Here is an 18,814-nt window from a genome sequence, read left to right as displayed (position 1 = left end):
CTGAACTTTGTGAAGTAATGGAAGTATTGTCCCATATAGGGTCCACTCACATGTTGTTACTGAGTATCTGACATGTGGCTAGTTATGACCAAGAAAATGAAATCTGAATTTTGTTTATGTATCTGTTTATGGTTTACGTAGTACAGGATGGCCTCCTGCTTCCTTCACCCTGAGTGCTGGGATTACAAATGTCTTGTGCTACCATACCTACCTTCATTTTATTTTTTATTTATTTAAATAAACACAGGTGATTATTGGCAAATATGCTAACAGATAGTACAGATCTGGACAGATAAAAACCCAAATCAAAGGTCCTAAAATCCTAATGAATGTAGACAAGTAGGTGCTTTTATGGAAAAATAGTTACTGAAAGGTCTGTTGCTTAGGTAACTCCAGGAGTTGTTGAAACTGCAGGAGAAAGCTTCCTAAACCACAAACCTGTGTATATTCATAGCATATAATTAAATGTGGTAAGTGGTGTACAAGCTAACAACTCAGGCCTTGTAATTTCTGTGAACCCACAAGTAATTTTAAGGTTGATTTCTAGTTACAAACTCAAGTCTGAATTGAGAAACTTCTAGTGACAATGCATAATTCTCCTGCCCCCCAACACTGGGAACAATCAGAATCACTCCCATTTTTCTCCTCTGTTTGTGGCTAAATTCCCCTAGGCTTCAGTCACACCCCTAGCTATTCTACAGTTCCATTCCAGTCCTAAACCAGGAAGTCAATGCTTTGAGACATCTGGCAGGATTTCCTGAAGCTTATTATCTCAAAGTGTAAAGATCTGCTTAGCAGCCACATTCCACAATCTTTCCAAGGTTAAAAATGGGGAAAATAAAAACCTTAAGGATACAAAAAACCAGGTAATCATAGGAGATGAAATACAACTAAGTCTAAAAATACATGAATATGAAAGATTCTGCTTTGCATTTAAGGAACCATTTCCCATTTTTAACTATGAAGAAGAAAAAAACCCATAAGATTTAATAAAACCAAAATTTAAGGCCATGGGTAAATATATGAAATTGAAGTTCAAGTGGAAATTCTTGAAACCAGAACAACAGGTATAACTACTATGGAAAACATATGCCTTAAAATTGCCGAAGTGAATCATTACTAATTAAAACACAGTAGTTTGCCATGAAAATGCAGTTTTCTTCCTGGAGATACAAGTTTAGATTATTTGCTTTATATCATTAGTATCTAAAGATGAGAGAAAGGTAAGGCATTCCTGACTCATAAGTTAGGAATACATAACCAAAGACTTTCATTAAACATGCTTGTCTTCTAAAACTGTAGCTACACATTTTAATAAGGTCTACTCTAGTTTTATAATACCTTGAATTTAAAAGCAGACCATGTAAGATATTTTTATGGTAGCTTAAAATGTGACTGGAACAGGTTATTTAAAAAAGGAGATTTCCCATCCTTCTTTTTAATGGTACTATACCTGTCATTAGAAGAGAAATCCATTCCTAGGACAATGCTTTCTTCAGTGTCTTGTCTACCATTAGTTGAAACTACTACCATATAGCGTGTTCGATTCTGGTAAGTGCTTTCTAGTCTTACAGCCTGAAAGATAATAGAAATCAGAGAAATTATGCAATTTAGAAGAGATTTTAACACTGTTCCTTCAGCATCTTAAAACATTCAAAGGGAATCAGCAGAGCCTACAGTTAGGACATCTAAATTTAATTCCCAAATTATATGCTAACTCAAAAGAGAAACAGTTCTAGTCCATAAGATATTTGTCAGAAATTTGAAAGAAATTTCTATTTGGAATTCTTTAAGGGTTGATATTCTTGGAATCTCCTCTATAATTCTATCACTAGTCCAAAGTTTCCAAAGAGAAAAATAATTACAGAAATCAAATGACCCATTTAGCAAGGCAGAGGTGACACTCTCATAGCTATCTTTGTGTATTCTGATACGCCTAAGGAAAAGCTACGGAAGCATGAACAAGCAGAATTGGCTGCATTAAGCTTATTTGTAGTAAGTGCTGACACAACCAGACTGTAATGGCCATTATTCTGATGCCAACTGCACAAGACAGAGAGCCATACTGTTGACTTTATTTCCATGAAGAACAGAGCATTCAAAATCAAATCCACTTTACAGGAAGCTAAGAGGAGCTAACATTTAAACCAACTACGGTATAGACTTAGTTGATTAGGATCAAGGAAAAAGCATTAAACACATAAGATAGACGGGAGTAAATGCACAAGGTAGGTTGAAAGGCAGCAATGACTCTTTCTCTGATTAAGATAAACATATTAACCAGAAATTAACCAGAAAACTCAGTACAGGGAAACTAGAATTTCTTATAAACAAGTTATCAGGTATTATTACATATTAAATGTGGGCAAGCTTTGACAATTTTTGAACTAACCATTCAGCTTTATGAATGGCTTAGAAAGCTCTTTATTCTCTGTCAAGGCTCTGAAAATTACTGGCCAGGCTAAAACACAAATGGCATGGGAACAACTGAACTGTGCTTCTGACAATTTATCCTATACAAACCAGTAGCAACTGATTAGCTAGTAAGCTGATAAAAAAACCAAAACCCCACATAATCTTCATACATATTACCAATAATGCAAAGTACCAGGCCAAGTGAGCACCAAGAATATTTTGGTGTTTGGAGCGCAAACAGTTATCTCTTGTAAGATTTGTACTGATTTATACATCAAGAACATGGGAAAGGACCAGTTACTGAACATGACAGGAACAGGACTAGAAGGGATGGTTTAAGTGGTAGAATAAGCACTTAGCAAGTACTGTTCCTCCTTCTCCCACCCCCCCCAAAAATACCCATAGGCACATCTTGGATCTATTTAAATTTCTTAGATGGAAGAATAAACTGAGAATTCTGGAGATTTATCACTGATCTCTAATAGTGTCTATAATAGTTAATCCTGAAATGCCAGAGGAAATGTTAAAATACCTTTCAAGGGCTGAAGATAGAGTTTGGTGGCAGAGCACTATGCTTAATGTGCACAACACTCTGGGTCTGATCCCTAGCATGGAAAAAAAAAATTACAGAACCTTTCTAGAGTTTTCAATTTCTAGGTAAAGAATTAAGCAACATTTAGCTGAAAGGATGGCTCCGTGGTAAAGTGCTTGCCTTGCATGCATGAAACCCTGGGTTTGATTCCTCAGTACCACATAAGCAGAAAATGGTACTATGGCTCGAGTGGTAAAGCGCTAGCCTTGAGCTGAAGAGCTGAGGTACAGCACCCAGGCCCAGAGTTCAAGCCCCATGACCGAATTAAGCAACATTATATAAGCCCAAAGCATAAATGAGTATCTAATATTATACTTTTATCTACTGGTAGTTAATCTCATATTTTTCTGTTGTCAAGAAGATTAGCAAAATCTAATAATCTAATTTAGCTATATTCCTAGTACCTGGGAAACAGAAGCAAGTTTTAGTCTAGCCTGGACTACATAGGAGTTGGGGAGGAGTGGTAATAGTGGAGGAGGAAGCATTTCCAGTATTTTTTTCAGTCTCCAGAATTTTGGAATAAATGGCTGGCACAATACAGTTGAGATAAGTTTGATTAGCAAGATGAAGTTCTCTGTACTTCAGCTTGAAAGTACGACACTAGTGTATTCCATTCTAATTGCTCAACAAAACATTAACTGTAGATTTTGAAACATGTCAACAATAGCAACTGAGAAAATTATTACAAGAAAGTCCATTTATTGCCTAAATTTGGAATCCTATTATAAGTGTTAGATGAACTAGAGTTAGTTAATCTTAGGGCTGAGGTAGGTCAGAGAAATCATTTCTGCTTCTCATATGAAGAAGATATACCTCTGCTTATTCCTAAAAATAGGCACACTATTTTCAAAGCTTCAAAGAATAATGGTAAAGCTTTTCTTTCTTTCTTTCTTTTTTGCCAATCCTGGGGCTTGAACTCAGGGCCTGAGCACTATCCCTGAGCTTCTTTTTGCTCAAGGCTAGTGCTTCTACCACTTGAGCCACAGTGCCACTTCTGGCCTTTTCTGTGTATGTGGTACTGAGGAATCGAACCAGGGCTTCATGCATGCTAGGCAAACATCTGCCATTAAGCTACATCCCCAGCCCTAGTTTAAATTCTTACTCTATATATTCCACATTGTACAAGAACTTCTCTCATCACCATTATCTAATATCAGGAAATACTTCTGCTTAAGTTTACAGTACACCTTTGCCTTTAATTTCTCTTCATCAAGAGTCCTACACATCATGCCTCTGCATGCATGCGGTGTTTATCCTCAGGGAAGCCACATTATAAAGACTCAATGTCTAGACAGGCAGTTCACCCAATCTATCAGAGGGAAAGGTTTCAAAAGTATGTAAATATTAAATTCTAGCCAAAAGAACAAAGCAAAGTCAACAAGCCTAAGATTAAATAGACTTCAGATTGACATGAATAAAAAACACTGTCTTCAAAAAAATAGATTAAAGATGGAGGAAATCTGGATTTTAAAAACTCTGTCTCTATGAACTTTTTAGTGTTAAAAATCTATAAATTAAATTCTTTATGGCAATAAAAATCGTGATTTAAGAGTTGGGGATGTAGTTCAGTGGTAGAACACTTGCCTTGCACATACCAAAGCCCTAGGTTTGATTCCTAGCCTAGGCAAAAAACTCAACCCCCATATAAAAATTATTTACATAGAAAAATAGCCTTGGGTGGCTCAGTGGTAGAGCGCTTGGCTTGTAATGCATGAGGCCCTGGGTTCGATTCCTCAGCACCACATAAGAAAAAAGCCAGAAGTGGCACTGTGGCTCAAGTGGTAGAGCGCTATCCTTGAGCTGAAGAGCTGAGGGACAGCGCCCAGGCCCAGAGTTCAGCCCACGACCAGACCCAAAAAAAAAAAAAAAAAAAAAGAAAAATAGCCTTGATAAATTATAAAGAAAGATTGTTACAAAACAGTATCTTATTTTTATTTAAAAAAAGGCAAAACATACTAGCTATGCTTTTACAGATTAGTTTACACCTCCCTCCTTTGTCCTTCTGTCCTATATTCATATACAAACACCAAAATAAGACTGGAAGAATAATGTACTCAAATTGCCAAGAACAGCTTTCTTTCTTTTTTTTTTATTTTGAAAATACTGTGCAGAGGGGTTACAATTACATGGGCAAGATAATGAGTACATTTCTTATCAAGCATTGTAGCCTCCTCCTTTGTTTCCCCTTCCTATCCCATCCTCCCCCCCCCACACCCCCCCACCCCCCAAGAATAGCTTTCTTAGAGTATAGGATAGGTGATTTTATCTTTATGTCTTTCGGAATTATCCCATTTGGGAAAACAAAATCAAAATAAAATCAAATCAAAATCTAAACCTAAATTCCAATGCACTTACACGAAGAAAGAAATAAACTTTTCATTTGAACAAAAGCTTTTCATTCTCATTTTCTTTTTTTTTGTCGGTCATGGAGCCTGAACTCTGGGCCTGAATGCTGTACCTGAACTCTTCAGCTCAAAGCCAGCACTCTACCACTTGAGCCCACAGCGCCACTTCCAGGTTTTTCTGCTTATGTGGTGCTGAGGAATTGAACCCAGGGCCTCATGCATGCAAGGCAAGCGCTCTACCACTGAGCCACCTTCCCAGCCCTTCATTCTCATTTTCTTAAATTATCCTGCAGTTCTTTGACCTCAGCTCTAGTCAAGAACATTATTGAAGTACTATAAAACTATTTCCTTACATTATCAATTAAAGATTTCCTAAGTATTAACTATAGTTAATGCTTGATACCTGTATTTGGAAAGCAGAGTCCCTTGTAGGTAAAGAATTTTTTTTTTTTTAATCACATTTTGAATGTGTTAGCAAAACGTGGAGTTTGGTTGGATTAAGAAAAATAAAGGCTAGTCTTTCAGCTGACTATCAAACTTTTAACCTTATGCACAAGTCCCAAGATAAGAGTTTTAGCATTCCAAATTTAACTAAAACAAAAGCCTTTGCTTTGAGACTACAAGTGTTCCTTTCAGTTAGAAAAGTGCTAATTTGTCTAAAGTTATACAATGCATTCACTCATTTTCTTGAAGATGACTCACTCAATAATCTGAAACATAATAACTATGTGTTTGTAACAATTCAAAACAACGGTAAATGGCTTGTCATTTGAATTCTGAATTAATTCAGAGGCATCAGATATATTTTGTGAGTTTTCATTTTATAAATATAAAGCAGCTTGAAACTGCATATTTCAGTAGGAAAAGAGAAGATTTAATCTCTTGGTTTGCCTTTCTAATTGTATCCTTCATGTTCTCATAAGTCTCATGTGGTAAATTATTTTAATATTTAGAGGCTCAAGACAGGCACCAGTGTCTCACGCGTGTAATCCTAGCTACTCAGGAGGCTGAGATCTGAGAAATGAGGTTCAAAGTCAGCCTGGACAGGAAATTTTGTGAGACACTTATCTCCAAATATACACCAAAAAGTTGAAAGTGGAGCTTTGGCCTTGAGCAAAAAAGCTCAAGGATAGCATCCAAGGACACACACACACACACACACACACACACACACACACACACACACACACACACACACACACACACACAGTCAAGCCTCAGGACACACACACACACACACACACACACACACACACACACACAGTCAAGCCTCAGGACACACACACACACACACACACACACACACACACGGTAGAACACACACACACACACACACACACACACACACACACGCTAGAGCACTAGCCTTGAGCTGAGGGACAGCGCCCAGGCCTAGAGTTCAGGCCCCACAACTGGACCCCCCCCCCCCAAAAAAAAAAAAAAATCTTCAGGTATGGCTCAAGTGATAGAGCAACTACCTAACAAGCATAAGGCCCTGAGTTCAAACTCTAATACTGATGAGAGAGAGAGGATATTAATGCTGTAAGAACTGCACTCTTGGCCGGGTGCCAGTGGCTCACGCCTATAATCCTAGCTACTCAGGAGGCTGAGATCTGAGCATCAAAGTTCAAAGCCAGCCTGGGCAGGAAAGTCTGTGAGACTCTTATCTCCAATAAACCACTAGAAAACCAGAAGTGGCACTATGGCTCAAGCGGTAGCGCTCGCCTTGAGCTGAAGGACACACACACACACACACACACACACACACACACACACACACACACACACACACACACACACACACGCGCGCGCACTAGCCTTGAGCTGAGGGACAGCGCCCAAGCCCAAAGTTCAAACCCCATGACCGGAAAAAACAAACAAACAAACAAACAAAAAGAACTGTGCTCTTCACCTATTCCCTTTTTTGAGACAGGGTCTTATAGTGTCACTACGTTTTATTTAAATGTATATAATCTTAATTTTGGATTAGAATAGAAACTAATTTAGACAAAAGACAAAAAAGAAGGCATGGAGGCAGCATTCAAAAGAAAGGATAAAACAAAATTTTTTTTTTTTTTTTTGGGTCTGGTCGTGGGGCCTGAACTCTGGGCCTGGGCGCTGTCCCTCAGCTCTTCAGCTCAAGGCTAGCGCTCTACCACTTGAGCCACAGCACCACTTCCGGCTTTTTTCTTTATGCTTATGTGGTGCTGAGGAATCGAACCCAGGGCCTCGGGCATGCAAGGCAAGCACTCTACCACTGAGACAACTTCCCAGCCCCGGATAAAACAAAATTTAAACATAAAACGATTAAGTGAATGTAGAATCAGTGATTACTAGAGAATTTAAAGACTGATCATCAACTGTCCACAAGCTTATATTCTCCTCGTTAACTCTCTTACTAGACATAAAGACCAACTATTTTTAACCTGCCTATAGCTTTCATAAAATTTCAATTAACTAATCTAGAAAGACTTGAGACCAGACTTCTTGGTGATTTCAGTAACTATCTCATGGGCCTCTTCCTCCTCTTCTCCATTTCATATTAGCTTCAGGGTAATCTTTCCCTGTAGCTGTCTCATGTCACTCCTTGGCTCAAAAACCTATAATGTTTCACAACTGTTTACTGAGGAGGGAGAGGTACAGTCTGTACTTAGTAATTTAAGGGTCAGGCAAAACATACAAAACAATAAAGTAAGCCATCTAAATATTAAATGAGATACTTTGTTGTTGTTGTTGTTGGGGCTTGAACTTGGGTGCTGTCCCTGAGCATTTTCTGCCCAAAGCTAGTACTCTACTATTTTTTTTTTTTTTTTTTTTGGTGGGTCATGGGTCTTGAACTCTGGGCTTAGGCACTGTCCCTCAGCTCAACCCTGGGCTTAGGCACTGTCCCTCAGCTCTTCAGCTCAAAGCAAGCGCTCTACCATGTAAGCCACAGCACCGCTTCCAGTTTTCTAGTGGTTTACTGGAGATTAGAGTCTCATGGACTTTCCTGCCTGGGCTGGGTTTGAGCCAGATTTCAGGCTCCTGAGTAGCTAGGATTATAGGAGTGAGTCACCAGTGCCAGGCTTTACTCTACCATTTTGAGCCACAACACCACTTCCGGTTTTCTGGTGGTTAATTGGAGATGAGTCTCATGGACTTTCCTGCGCAGGCTGGCTTTGGACTGCGACCCTCAGATCTTAGCCTCCTGAGTAGTGAGGATTACAGGTGTGAGCCACCAGCACCCAGGTAGTACTTTTTATTTATACAAAGAATCATATTTACATCATTTTCCTATTTTTCTTTGAAGAAAAAACAGTCCAAGAAATGATGACAGATGACAATTGATTTAAGTGTCTGAGAGGCAATAGGATCTGACAAAGTTATGGTAAACTAAGAACCTACATATTGTTTCTCTCCACCTCAGACTAGCTCTGATTTCCATGTGAGGATAAAATCTCAGTGTTGTCAGAAAACTTTGACTTCTGAAAACTCAAATCTGAATTTTTTTGTATTTTTTTTATAAAGATACTGTATAGAGAGTTTACAGTTACATGAGTAAGGTAATGAGTACATTTTCTATCAAGCATTGTTACTTCCTTCTTTGTTTTTCCCCTACCACATTGTAAAGTTTGTTTTCAACATAGTGTCTTGTATATCTTATTGTTACAATGGGTCAACTTGTATCCTTATTTCAGCATTTTGTTATTTCCCTTCCCCTCCCCTCAAATCTGAATTTTTATATGAAACCACTCAGCTTTAAAATTCTAACATTGAAAAAAACACTGTGATCCAAACAAAACTTATCTTTGGCTTATGAGCTGTCAATTTGACTCCTTTAAAGAATTAAATTCATATTTGCCTGCCATGTCTTCTGGTCTCTATCTTCCCTATATAACAATAATCCTCATATTTAGGCAGAATTTTACACTCTAATGTTTTCATGCCCATTTGATCCTGCCAACTGTGAGAAGCTGTTAGGAAATGAGGAAAAGAACACAAACAGCCTAAGGTAACTTGTCTAACATCACCTGGTTAGCAAGGACTCAAGCTCTAGTCTCGTGACTCTGAGGTCAGCATCATATGTAGTCATTTCACTCCCACCTTATCCCTTCCTGTGGGTGCTTCTGCTTAAGTTATAACTTCATCTAGAATGATTTCTTTCAGGCAATCCAAATTTCATCATCTTTCAAGATCCATTCAAACGTTATTGTCTAAAGGAAACATTTCTCAACTAGGTCAAATTCCTAATTTTTCTCTCCTTTTTCTCTTCTGCAACTGTTACTATGGACAGTAACTTACAAACTTGTGCTTATCAAACTCTTGAATGTTATTATTTTACATCACTCTTCAACAGTTTATACCCACAAATTCTAAGCTCCTGGATGATGAGGACATAACATTCTTCTTTTCTATTCCATATAGCTTCCAGCAATGTGTTGAAATATAAAATGACAGTTTAATATTGGCTACTTTATATAGTCTTTTGAGGAAGAGTTATGATCATACAATTAACTTACCAGCCTGATGTTGTCTTCTGGGCGGAGTAATATGAACATTGCTTGGAGATGCTGTTGGAGATCGCCTGTTGAAATTTATAAAAGAAAGAGTAAGTATTCTCCATTCTAATACCACAGACAGGATTCCTTCTCTCTAGTAATTTATAAAGCAATAAAGTTCTGTTTCACTGAAGACTCAGACTCAGAAATCAATTAATATGATTAATTTATTTTTAAGCAGAATAAACTGTGTTTATATTTACATTTAGTCTGTCCTAGGAAAAGTATACTTGAGACAATTGTTTTTTCCTTCCTTCCTTTCTTTCTTTCCTTCCTTCTTTCTTTCCTTCCTTCCTTCCTTCTTCCTTCTTTTCTAGTCCTTGGGCTTGAACACAGGGCCTGGGTACTGTCCCTGGGCTGCTTTTGCTCAAGGCTAGCATTCTACCACTTGAGCCACAGTGTCCCTTCTGGCTTTTTCTGCTTATGTCGTGCTGAGGAATTGAAATCAGGACCTCATGCATACGAGGCAAGCACTCTACTGCTGAGCCACCTTCCCAAGCCCAAGACAATCTTAGTTTTGTACAATGAAAGATCCATTGGTGAAACTGTTGGGCAGAGGCAATACTGGCTGGCTATGCTTTCAGGAAACTGAAGTTAGCAAAGAGAATATTCACAGAATACTCCTAAGTTTTTTTTTTTTTTTTTTTTTTGGGTCTGGTCGTGGGGCCTGAACTCTGGGCCTGGGCGCTGTCCCTCAGCTCTTCAGCTCAAGGCTAGCGCGCTCTACCACTTGAGCCACAGCGCCACTTCCGGCTTTTTTCTTTTTGCTTATGTGGTGCTGAGGAATCGAACCCAGGGCCTCAGGCATGCAAGGCAAGCGCTCTACCACTGAGCCATCTTCCCAGCCCTACTCCTAAGTTTTAAAAAGCTAGCCCTCTTGTTATTACTAATTTTGTTCTTCTTTTTTTTTTTCTTTTTTTTTTGGTCATGGGTCTTGAACTCTGGGCCTGGGCGTTGTCCCTCAGCTCTTCAGCTCAAGGCTAGCACTCTACCATTTGAGCCACAGTGCCTTTTTCTGTTTATGTGGTGCTGAGGAATCAAACCCAGGGCCTCATGCAAGCACTCTACCTCTGAGCCACCTTCCCAGCCCTTTATTATTATTAATAATAATTTTCAGTTACATTTAACCTCAGATTGTTAGATTCAATCTAGAATAATGTCAGTAGTTTAAAAAAATTTCCACTTTAATGGTTGATACTAAAGGGCGTATATATCAAATGGAGGAGATTAGAGATACCTATTCTTCTGAACATATTAGGTACATTAAAATAGCTAAATATTATTTGAATCGTCTCTTGTTCTTTTTCTTTCATTTTTATAATTACCTTTAAGAAGTTGTCTAAAAGGGTTTCAATTCAATAAGTCAGTTTATGATTTCAATGATTACAATGCAATACAATGATTACAATGCAATCAAGGCCACACTTTCATTATTCTCCATCTCTCCCAGCCCAACCTGTCCCCTTTGACTTTCATAGTTCCATTTTCACATGTATACATTAAAGATTAGGTCTGCATTCTCCCATTCTTCCTCTTTTCACTCATTTAACCCCTCTTTTTCTTCTCCTCCTCCTCCGCGTACATATGCTGGTACTGAGTTTAAACTCAGGGCCTTGAGCTCTTGCTCAGCTGTTTTTGTTCATGGTTGGTGTTCTGCCTCTTGAGCCATATCTCCCGTTTGGCATTTTGTTGGTAAATTAGGAATAGATTCTCAGATGTCAGACTCCTGAGTAACTAGGATTTCAGTTGTGAGCCACTGCACCTGACTACTTATTCTTACACATTTTATAAAACAAAGCTAAAATTTTCTTTGTATGGGCTGGGAAGGTGGCTCAGTGGTAGAGTGCTTGCCTTGCACGCATGAGGCCCTGGGTTTTATTCCTCGGCACCATATAAGCAGAAAAAGCCAGACGTCGCACTAGTGCTAGCCTTGAGCAGAAGAGCTGAGGGACAGTGCTCAGGCCGAGTTCAGGCCCCACGACCGACCAAAAAAAAAAAACTACAAAAAACAAACAAGCTTTTTATTATAGTATTATCAGTTTTCTTCTATTTCCTATTTTATATCAGGAAATCTGAGGCTCTGGCTAACAGAAGACAATTAAATAATGTACTATCATTACTGATGACAATCTGAGAACCAAAATCTTTATTCTTGCCCACTAGACCCAGGTATTTTTTAGGAGTCTAAGGTGATTTATACATATAATCACAGATGCCATTAGCTTTTAGTCTATTCAGAGTTGCAAAACTATCACCACAATTAACTCTTGAACATTTTTCACCCTCATTAGCATTTACTCTCTATTTCCCTCTTCTTTCCATAAACCTTCCCATACAAGAACCACTAATCTACTCAGGGCCTAGGCATTGTCCCTGAGATATTTTTTGCTCAAGGCTAGCACCCTACCAGTTGAGCCACAGCTTCACTTGCAGCTTTTTTGGTGGTTAATTGGAAATAAAAGTCTTGCAAACTTTTCCTGCATGGGCTGGCTTTGAACTGTAAGCATTAGATTCCTGAATAGCTAGCATTATAGGAATGAACCACTGGTGCCTAGCTTCATATGTGCAAGAAATAAAGAGGCAGGAAAAAAGACAGATTAGCAAACAGATATGCTTGTCTCAAATGTGAGCAAGTCTGAAAGGCCTTCCTTCCTCTTTCTCTTAAAGAATAATTTCCTTGGGCTGGGAAGGTGGCTCAGTGGTAGAGTGCTTGCCTTGCATGCCTGAGGCCTTGGGTTCAATTCTTCAGCACCATATAAACAAAAAAAGCTGGAAGTGGTGCTGTGGCTCAAGTGGTAGAGTACTTGTCTTGAGCTGAAGAGTTGAGGGACAGCGCCCAGGCCCAGAGTTCAGGCCCCGCGACTAACAAAAAACAAAACAAAAAAGAATAATTTTCTTGCCTTCCTTGCCATGTCATTTCAATGACAGCTTTTTACCAATTCTATTTTTGCAGAATCTTTAACCTTTCAAATTTAAGGAGCATCACAGCTGAGTGATGGTAGCTCATGTCTGAAATCCTAGCTACTCAGAAGGCTGAGATCTGAGGACTGAAGTTTGAAGCCAGTCCAGTCAGACAAATTTGAGAGATTCTATCTCCAATTAACCACAGAAAAGCTAAAAGTGAAGTTGTGGCTCTAGCAGCAAAGCATCAGCCCTGAAAGAAAACGCTAAGCAAGAGTGAGAGGCCCTGAGTTCAAGTTCCAATAGCAGCACAAAAAAGATAAAAAGAATCTCTTGGCTTGGCCATTCTACTACATTTCAAATTCAGAGATGCAACTAAAAGAAGTCTCATATGTAAGATGCAGCATGGGCTCCTATGTATAAATGGAAACGTGTCCAAACAAGAACTTAACACAAATATTCATACAGTATCGTTGGCAATAGGTCAAAGGTGGAGGCAAATCAAATGTTTATCAACTAACCAATAGGTAAATAAAATGTGATAAATCCAAAGTGCTATATACTAGACATGGAAGATCACTAAAAACATGCTGAGTGCAAGAGGCCTATCTCAACAATCCACTTTTTTTTTGTCCATGGTGGGGCTTGAACTCTGGGCCTGGGTGCTGTCCCTTAGCTCTTCAGCTCAAGGCTAGAACTCTACCACTTGAGCCACAATACCACATCCAGTTTTCTGAGTAGTTTATTGGTGATAAGATCTCACGGCCTTTCCTGCCTCGGCTGGCTTTGAACCTCAATCCTCAGATATCAGTCTCCTGAGTAGCTAGAATTACAGGCTTGGGCCACCACACCTGGTTAACAATCCACTTTTATGAGTCCACTTATATAGAATATCCAAAATACTTAAATCAATAGAGACAAAAACAGATTAGTGACTGGGTACTGGTGGCTTATGCCTGTATTCCTATTTATTCATGGTGAGATCTGAGGATCACAGTTCGATGCCAGCACAGGTAGGAAAGTCTGTGAGACTCTTATCTCTAATTAAAGTTAGAAGTAGAGCTATGGCTCAACTGGCAGGGCACTAGCCTTGAGCTTGGGACAGTGCCTAAGCCCTGAATTCAAGCTCCAGGACTGGAACACACACAAAAGAAAGAAGACAAGTAGTTTATATAGGGTATGGCAAGTTTTATGGAAGAAGGGACATAGGCAATATTTGTTAATGAAGGTAAAAAAAAAATGTTCTAGTATGGTGATAGGTGTATAACTCTAAATATGCTAAAAGCTAATGAACATATACTTTGAGTGGGTAAATAAATCTGTTAAAAGAAAAAAAACAAGTGTGAGGAGATAGATATTAGGTATAGACAATAAGTGGCCTGGGAATGTGGCTTAGTGATAGTGTTTGCCTAGCATGCATGAAGCCCTGGGTTCAATTCCTCAGTACTACCATAAACAGAAAAGGCCAGAAATGGTGCTATGGCTCAAGTGGTAGAATGCTAGCCTTGAACAAAAGAAGCTCAGGGACAGTGCCCAGGCCCTGAGTTCAAGCCCCAGGACTGGTAAAATATTAAAAAAAAAATAAAAGCTATTAGTTACATGTTACAATCCAGTTAAAGAGCAGACTTTTAAGAATTGTTTTCTAGTTTTCTGCAGACACTATCAAAGGCAATTCCAGTATTCTTAATAATCCCTCTTCTAGATTTTTCTCATACATTTCACTGCTAGTGGCTAAATTCAGATTTCAGCTTGATTTTAAAGACTTCTTTACAAGTTTTTCTTTCTTTCCTCAGCATGGGTTTTGAGCTCAGGGCCTTAAAAGCTTCTAAGTAGGTACTCTACTACTTGAACCACCATCTCCAGTCCTAAAGATTGCCCATCACTTTCCTTTCTTTTTTTTTTCCTGTTGGGGCTTGAACTCTGGGACTAGGCACTGTCACTCAGCTCTTTAGCTCAAGGTAAGTGCTCAACCACTTGAGCCACAGTGCCACTTCCAGTTTTCTGGTGGTTAATTGGAGACTCACTGACTTTCTTGCCCTGGCTGGCTTTGAACCATGATCCTCAGATCTCAGCCTCCTGAGTAGCTAGGATTACAGATGTGAGCCACCAGCTCCTGGCTTCTTTTTCTTTTAAGATATTGGAAGACATTCATACACCAATAATACAATTTTTAAATTATTTAATAGTATCTGGATATTTTAAATGTAGCCCAGATTTTAAAAGAAGATAACCAGTTCAAGATAGATCCTAAGGGGAAAAATGTGCATAAGAAAGCACCATTGCATGGAAATAGCAGGTCTAAGATCTGTTCTTCATTTTGCCGTCATCTTTCGGTTTCTGTGAGCTTAGTTAGGCAGTTTCACTTTATGTGAAAGTATAGCTTTTGTGAACTGTGTTTATACTTACATTGCTCATCTAGTTTGGTCTGGATCACAAATCAAGTCCTTTCAGTTTGTGTTTAATTTGCGTTTCCTTTTAGTGCAAAGGAAATAAATGGCAATCCTGGTGGTAGTTAGGTGTGGAAGTTTTTGTTCTTTGGTGGTACTAATGTTTAAACTCAGGGCCTTGTACTTGTTAGGCAAGGCCATTCCTTCACATTGAGCCATGCCTTACATCCTTTTTCTGTCTTGCATACTTTTTTTTTTTTTTTCAGTTGTGGGGCTTGAACTCTGGGCCTGAGTGCTGTCCCTCAGCTCTTCAGCTCAAGGGGAGAGCTCTACCACTTGAGCCACAGCGCCACTTCTGGTTTTCTGAGTGTTTATTGGAGATAAGAATTTCACGGACTTTCCTGCCAGGCTGGCTTTGAACTGAGATCATCAGATCTCAGCCTCCTCAGTACCTAGGATTACAGGCGTGAGCCACTGGCGCCTGGCACTTTTTTTTTTTAAATTAAGGGGGGAGTAGTAAGGAAGATGGTACCAGGGCTTGAACTCAGGGCCCAGGCACTGTTCCTGAGCTTTTGTGCTCAAGGTTAGTGCTCTACCACTTGAACCACAGATCCACTTATAGCATTTTGGTGGTTAATTGGAAATAAGAATCTTATGGATTTTTTTCTGGGAGGGCAGGCTTTGAACTGTGATCCTCAGATTTTAGCCTTCTGAGTAGTTAGGATTACAATGAGAAGTTTGACCCAAGAAAAGGCCAACCAGGGTCAGAAACCTTAAAAGCCACATTTCCTCCACTTATTATTATGTTCTACAAAGCACTATACCCATCATCTTAATCAGTCAAGGTAGATTTAAACCAATCATTGTCTTCTTTTTACCATAAGTGATAAATATCCTCACCGATACGATAAAATACAAAGTTTAGTTGGGTCTACTTGCTTTATGTATTCAAATTTTGGGAGAAGCATCCTCTCCACGTTCTTCCCCTTCCCCATCTCTGGTGGTAGATACTAAAGAAGGTTTTAGACAGTACAACATAAGCTAACTTTTAAATTTATTCACATTTACTTAAAAAATGGAGAGATAAAATACTAACAAAATTAATTATAATTACAGTCTGCTACATCTGTAACAAATGTACTAGATAAAGGCCCCAACAAGAATTAGTGCAGCTACTAAAACAGTTAAAATTATATTGTCTAGTGTTAAACTCAGCTACTGGTTCATTAGAATTCAGCATTTCTGCCTTTCACCTCTGACCTACACACTGAATTTCCTAGTAAGCTGTAATTTCTTCTACTTCAGGAGGTCAAAAGTCATCAAAGTGGCACATTTATGACAAGCAACCACTTATTTGTTTAGTATTGGTCAAGAATATTGTCTTCAAGTTGACTTCTCTTTTTTCCTCAAAATGACACAAACAAGGCTTGCTGATATAAGAGAAGAATCAGGTTACCTTCCTAAACTGTGGATAGCCCATAATGAAGAACTTCCCTTCCTAAAATACATTTCCTATGATTCTGTCTTTTGGAACCTCATCACTCCAGGTGAATTTCCAATGTAAGGGAAAACAATGTATACACTACTGTTACTGGATATTTTAAAACCAGAGTTTTACATTCTGGTTTTACTGAAGAATTATTTGAGGACTCCTTATTTATCAAAGTCCAGAATTAAATATCTAGTCTTTTATTTTACCAAAATGCAGACTGTCATATATGAACAGGTAATTTGCTGGACACCAGTGGCTCACATCTGTAATTCTAGCAACTCAAGAGGCTGAGATCTGAAGACTGAAGTCTGAAGCTAGCCTGGGCAGAAAAGTCTAATCTAATCACTGAAAGCTAGAAATAAAGCTGTGGATCAAGTAGTAGAGTGCTAGTCTTGAGCACAAAAGCTAAGGGAAAGTGCAGGTGCTGAGTTCAAGCCCCAGAACCAACATACACCCACAATAAATAAAATAAATTAATTTTAATTTTATTTAAAAAACATTAAACTTTTAAAAAATTAATTTTTTAAAATTTTAATTAATTAAAAAATTATTAACTCAACCCAGGTCTTGTATGTAACCCAAGCTGGCCTTCAACTCATATACTTGCCTCAGCCTCCTGAGTGCTGGGATTACAGGTATACACAACCAGGCTTGGTCCTAATATGTGATATACTAATTCCTTGGTATTTCTATACCTCCTCCTAATTATTCCAACAAAAAATTGCTATGTGTAAGATATTCTGTCTACTAAGTGCTAGAGTAACAGTCTGGGAGAATGAAAGAAAGTGACTACAGCATAGGATAACACTTTATCTCACTGTTGGAAACTGAGGATTCAGGTTTTTTTTGTTTTTGTTTTTGTCTTTTTTTATTGTGAAAATACTCTACAGAGGGGTTACAATTACATGGGCAAGATAATGAGTTTTTTGTTTTTTAAAAAAACAAAAGCCAAAGTAGTTGAGAAAAGAATGGTTTATGCGCAGCTTTACCTGCATGCTTGTTGCGTCTGTGGCTGACTCTTGGTGTGGATGAGCCATTTCCCCGTGGTAGAAAAAGTGCAGCACCTTTGACAGTTAAAAAGCTCTCGCTGATGCTATAAGGAGAAAAGTTAAAAGAACATAATTACTTAAGGAGCAAAATTAGAGGATGAAGACCTAGTTTAGGATTGTTTTCCAAAGTTCCAACTTGTTTGTTTTCGTTTTTGGGTCCAGTAGTGGGGCCTGAACTCTGGGCCTGGGTGCTGTCCCTCAGCTCTTCAGCTCAAGGCTAGCACTCTACCACTGGAGCCACAGTGCCACTTCTGGCTTTTTTTTTTTTTTTGCTTATGTGGTACTGAGGAATCGAACCCAGGGCCTCATGCATGCAAGGCAAGTGCTCTACCACTGAGCCACCTTCTCAGCCCCCCAACTTCTTAAAATGAAGTAATACAAAATCAGAAGTGACTCTACTTATTGTATACTGTTAGCTACTGTAAAGAAAATGTTCTAAAACAAAATTAGAATATTCTGTATATATTACATGGTAGTAGTTAGATTTAAAGGCTCAACACAAACACTCAAATCAAGCTCCCTTAATCTGAAGTTTTGCTGCTTCCTGAGTAAATATTTTTGAGCCTAGATTTCTTTGTCTTGTAGACAAGGATAATAAAATGAGGCTGTTGTGAAATGTCAATCAGAATATGGCTACCTAAAGTGATATCTGACTTATAGTAATAAGTCTTAATAAATTAGTTATTATTAGATCTAGTTATCAATAATTTTGACTGGAGAAACATTTTAACATTTAGTTACAATTGATCCAGAGTGTACAAAAATTAGTGTTTAAAAGGTATACCACACTAGATTATTAGCTGAACATTTTTCTTTTTTTTTTTTTGTCAGTCATGGGGCCTGAACTCTGGGCTTGGGTGCCATTCCTGGGCTCTTTAGCTCAAGGCTAGCACTCTGTCACTTGAGCCTCAGCACCACTTCTGCCTTTTTCTGCTTATGTAGTACTAGGGAATAGAACCCAGGGCCTCATGCATGCAAAGCAAGCACTCTACCACTGAGCTACCTTCCCGGCCTCTTAGCTGAACATTTTAGGAAAGATGTGGGAGAGGAGAGGATGTAGACAGGATGTTGATGCCTATACAGGGTACAGCTATA

General features: G+C 38.7%; 1 protein-coding gene across 1 annotated transcript in view; it reads right to left on the bottom strand.

Annotated features, from left to right (window-relative positions):
• Positions 1-18,814, bottom strand: part of Ssh2 (slingshot protein phosphatase 2) — a 220,943-nt gene that overhangs the window by 59,439 nt on the left and 142,690 nt on the right. The window contains exons 3-5 of the mRNA XM_042690953.1: positions 17,660-17,763; positions 9,852-9,916; positions 1,454-1,575 (exon numbers count right to left, since the gene is read on the bottom strand). Coding sequence (XP_042546887.1) covers positions 1,454-1,575; positions 9,852-9,916; positions 17,660-17,763 — 291 coding nt within the window. The remainder of the gene's footprint in view (positions 1-1,453; positions 1,576-9,851; positions 9,917-17,659; positions 17,764-18,814) is intronic.

The sequence above is a fragment of the Dipodomys spectabilis genome, unplaced genomic scaffold, assembly GCF_019054845.1.
Source record: "Dipodomys spectabilis isolate Male_0828 unplaced genomic scaffold, ASM1905484v1 ptg000004l, whole genome shotgun sequence".
Taxonomy (NCBI): Eukaryota; Metazoa; Chordata; class Mammalia; order Rodentia; family Heteromyidae; genus Dipodomys; species Dipodomys spectabilis.
Note: the sequence above shows the minus strand (reverse complement) of the source record. Positions and strands in the feature narration are given on the sequence as shown.